The 4,707-nt window shown below is 54.2% G+C and overlaps 1 protein-coding gene across 1 annotated transcript; it reads left to right on the top strand.

Annotated features, from left to right (window-relative positions):
* Positions 1–1,275: 1,275 nt before the first annotated feature.
* Positions 1,276–4,501, top strand: LOC126488789 (protein Wiz-like). The gene is given in 3 exon segments (XM_050122480.1): positions 1,276–1,506; positions 1,508–3,458; positions 3,461–4,501. Coding segments are annotated over 3 exon segments (2,211 nt in total). The 3' UTR covers positions 3,490–4,501.
* Positions 4,502–4,707: the final 206 nt, after the last annotated feature.

Here is a 4,707-nt window from a genome sequence, read left to right as displayed (position 1 = left end):
CACACAACACTGCACCACACTGCCCTGCACCACACAACACTGCACCACACTGCCCTGCACCACACAACACTGCACCACACTGCCCTGCACCACACAACACTGCACCACACTGCCCTGCACCACACAACACTGCACCACACTGCCCTGCATCACACAACACTGCACCACCGAGCACAGCACTGCACTGCTGCACTGACAAGCACATGTTTTGTTTCCTTTCTTTCTGTGTGTTTTTTTTGTTGTTGATGTTGATCCTGGAGACAGGATTTCTCTGTGTAGCTTTTGAGCCTGTCCTTGAACTAACTCTGTAGACCAGGCTGGTCTCAAACTCACAGAGATCCTCCTGCCTCTGCTTCCTTAGTGCTGGGATTAAAGGCGTGCTTCACCACTGCCCGGCTCAGCCTATGTTTTCTTCTAGTCTAGGTTTGTCATGTGCTTATTTTCCCTCCTAGTAGAAGAGTGGGTCACTTCAGGCAGGATGTGGTTTGTGCTCTGCTTAGGGCAGCTTCCCAGAGATGGACAGAAAACAGGTGGCACCCTCAGACTGTTTTGGAATCTTCTTTCCCTCAGCAGAGAGCATATAATTCACTGATCAGAATAATGTGTTACGTACTACATATGTATTACAATGTCGTTTCCCACCTTTTTGATGGATTCTTACAAGAAGATGTTTTGAATCAACTCAGTTTACATACATCCATGATGAACATAAGGTTCTGCAGATCAGAATCTTGCTCGGTACTTGAGGAATTTTCCCATGTTATGTATGGGTGTAGTAAGTTATTAATTGTTATTTATTTATTTAGTTATTCAGATACAGGGTCTTGTTACATAGCTCAGGCTGTTCTCAAAGTTGTCATCCTCCTGCCTCACTTTCCAAAGTATTGTGATTACATTGTATTTTCTACCTTACTCTTATTTTTGTTTGTTTTGTCTTTTGTTTGTGGCAGAAAACCTGCCTAGAGCTTTTTGAATGCTAGGCAAGCTGTCTGTCTGTCTCCCTAGGACTCATACAGTTGACATCACAATAAAGGAGTGCATTAATGCGCTCTTGGGCCCTGAGATGGCTCAGCAGGGAAGGTTCCTGCTACACAAGCCTGCGGACCTGCGTTTCATCTCTGGGCCCCATGGTGGAAGGAGAGAACTGACTCCTAGGGGGTCTGCTGTGGCCTTCACACTGTAACCTACATACATGTGCTGTGGCAATATGCACTTGCATTCACGTATGTATAATAAATACATTTTTTTTTCAAGACAGGGTTTCTGGGAGCCAAGATGGCCGCCTCCACCGCCCAGTGTCGAGTGGCAAAAGCTGAGAGCAAGGCGGCGGCGGGGCCGCGCGCGGGGGGTGCCCGGGAGCGCGCGACCACGGGGGTGCCCTCGCCAAGTCCCCCGAGTCCAGGCCCGGTGGTTCTCCCGGCGCCGCCGCCTTCGCAGGACGGGCCCAAGGCCGAGCCAGAGCAGGGTCCCGGGCCCGTGCCCGCGCCGGGCCTTTGTTCTGAGGAAAAACACAATGGTGGCCATGGACTTGGGGTCTCCCTTACTCTCAAAGAAGAGCTTGCCTGTCTCTGGGACCCTGGAGCCGATGGCCAGTCGGCTGAGCAGCAAAGTGGCTGCAGAGGTTCCTCATGGCAGCAAACAGGAGCTGCCAGACCTCAAGGCCCAGAGCCTGACCACCTGTGAGGTCTGCGGTGCCTGCTTTGAGACACCAAGGGGCCTGTCCAACCACGCGCGCTCCCACCTCCGCCAGATGGGTGTGACTGAGTGGTCTGTGAACGGGTCACCCATTGACACACTGCGGGAGATCCTGAAGAGACGGACCCAATCCAGGCCAGGTGGACACCTCCACCCACCAGGGCCTAGCCCCAAAGCCCTAGCCAAGGTGGTGGGTAGCGGAGGTCCTGGCAGCTCACTAGAAGCCCGCAGTCCCTCGGATCGTCACATTTCACCCCTGGCCAAGAAGTCGCCACCGCCACCGGGCAGTCCCCTGGGCCACTCACCAACTGCTTCTCCTCCTCCCACGGCCCGGAAGATGTTCTCAGGCCTTGCTACTCCTTCCTTGCCCAAGAAACTGAAACCTGAACAAATGAGAGTAGAGATCAAGCGGGAGATGTTGCCCGGGGCCCTGCATGGGGAGCCACACCCTTCTGAGGGTCCCTGGGGCACGCCTCGAGAAGATATGGCACCTTTGAACCTATCATCCAGGGCAGAGCCAGTACGTGACATCCGTTGCGAGTTCTGTGGTGAGTTCTTCAAGAACCGCAAGGGCCTTTCCAGCCACGCTCGCTCCCACCTGCGCCAGATGGGTGTGACTAAGTGGTCTGTCAATGGCTCACCTATTGACACACTTCAAAAGATCCTGAAGAAGAAGTCCAAGCTGCGCCTCATCATGAAAGAGCCTCCAGCTGGAGACCTGGCTCCTGCTCTGGCTGAGGATGGTTCCCCGACAGCAGCTCCAGGGGCTATGCATTCCCCACTGCCTCTGTCACACCTGGCTAGCCGGCCTGGAAAACCAGGAGCTGGGCCGGCCCAGGTTCCCCGGGAGCTCAGCCTGTCGCCCATCACCGGGGCTAAGCCTTCTACCACCAGCTACCTGGGCCCAGTGGCTACCAAACGGCCCCTACAGGAGGATCGCGTCCTCCCAGCAGAGGTCAAGGCCAAGACCTACATCCAGACTGAACTGCCCTTCAAGGCAAAGACTCTCCCTGAGAAGACCTCCCACTCCTCCACCGAGGCCTGCTGTGAGCTCTGCGGCCTTTACTTTGAAAACCGAAAAGCCCTAGCCAGCCATGAGAGGGCACACCTTCAGCAGTCCGGTGTGACAAAGTGGTGTGTCAACGGCTCTCCCATTGAGACGCTGAGTGAGTGGATCAAACACCGGCCCCAGAAAGTGGGTGCCTACCAAAGCTGCATCCAGAGTGGCCGCCCCTTTACCAAGAAGTTCCGCAGTGCTGGCCATGACGGTGACAAACGGCCACCCCTGGGGCTGACATCTAGGGGCCTGTCCCGGGTTGGCCGAAGTGCTGGGGGGGAACCTGAGGCTGGCAGGGCAGCTGACAGTGGTGAACGGCCTCTGGCAACCAGACCACCCGGGACCGTGAAGTCAGAGGAGCACCAACGGCAAAATATCAACAAATTTGAACGCAGACAAGACGGCCCACCAGATGCCTCTGCAGCTCGGGGTGGTGAGGATGCCAATGACCTGCAACAGAAGCTGGAAGAGGTGCGGCAACCCCCACTCCGGGTCCGGCCAGTACCCTCCCTGGTGCCTCGCCCCCCCCAGACATCACTGGTCAAGTTTGTGGGCAACATCTATACCCTCAAGTGCAGGTTCTGTGAAGTGGAATTCCAGGGCCCACTCTCCATCCAGGAAGAGTGGGTGCGGCATTTACAGCGGCACATCCTGGAGATGAACGTCTCCAAAGCAGACCCTTTGCCTGAGGAGCCCCAGGCCCCACAGCACAGACAGCAGCTGTAGAGGCGCCCTAACATAACATGCATTCCAGATCCCCTCTTGTGCCACCTGTCACCTCCTGTTTCTCCTCTGTGTCCTTTCCCATTTCCCTCTTTCTTTTCTGTTTCCAAAGGAGCAAGCCAAAACCTCAAACCGGCGCCCTTTGGGGGCCGGGCACACTACGTCCTGGGCGCCGGGAGCCAGCTAGCCACCTTCCCCCAGCCTGAGGACTCTGGGGCCACAAGGGTACTCTCTTTGAGCCTACCTGGGTTGGTCCAGCAGGGGCAGTAGCCAGGCCTTTGGTGGTGGCCAATCTGGTTACAGGGGAGAACAGCACTTCCCTGTGTCTAGCAACCAGGCAGGGCTATGTCTGCCATCCGTGGCCATTTGCAAAGACCCCAAACACCCCTGTTCCCTTTTGCCCCCATGAATATCTATTCTCACTCATGCACGGGCAAACATAACACACGCGCACCTCGTGAGACCTGGGATCTGGCCTAGCCCCCACAGTTCCCAAGTCAAACAACCACGTCATGCCACGGTGCTTGCTCAGGGGAATCCACGCTCCCTCTGCTAACCTACTAGGGCTTGGGAGCCTCCACTGAGCCCCCACTGAGCCCACGGAAATTCTTGCTGGCTGCCCTCCCCCCCCAAAGGGGGCCTTCCTAGCTTGGAAGAGTTCAGAGCTGACTGCTGCCTCCTGCCATGACAGAGCTTCAGGGGCTCCAGGGCTGGGAGGGTAGAGTGAGGGGTGGGCTCTCCTCTCCACCCCTGCCACACTCCCCTTTTCACTGTTGCTTTCTATGTAGAGCTCCCTAGATCTTTCACTTTTTTTTTTTTTAATAAAAATGCGTTTTGTGTAGAAAATAAGGAACGTGGATCTTTTTATTTTCCAGTCCTGGGCCAGCTAGATACCGGGAGCTAATTGACCTTTTAACCTTTTTCAGTGGCCATCTTTTGGTTATCAATGTACATAGAAATATGTAAATTAGATTAAATTTCTCTTCTGGAAATTCCCCCCCCCCAAAAAAAGACAGGGTTTCTTTGTGTAACAGTCCTGACTGTCCATGCTGGCCTCACTGAAGTCCACCTGCCTATACTTCCCAAGTGCTGGGATTAAAGGTGTGTGCCACCACCGCCTGGCTTAAATATGTAATTTTTGAAGAATAAAATAATTAATAAAATAAAACAATGCTTGTGTACATAGATTTGAAGATAACTGTTACAATTAACTTATATACAGTATCAAATCC

This window comes from Alexandromys fortis, unplaced genomic scaffold (genome assembly GCF_014885135.2).
Source record: "Alexandromys fortis isolate MF-2015 unplaced genomic scaffold, M_Fortis_MF-2015_v1.1 scaffold_216, whole genome shotgun sequence".
In the NCBI taxonomy this organism is placed as follows: Eukaryota; Metazoa; Chordata; class Mammalia; order Rodentia; family Cricetidae; genus Alexandromys; species Alexandromys fortis.
This window is presented reverse-complemented; position numbering and strand designations above follow the sequence as displayed.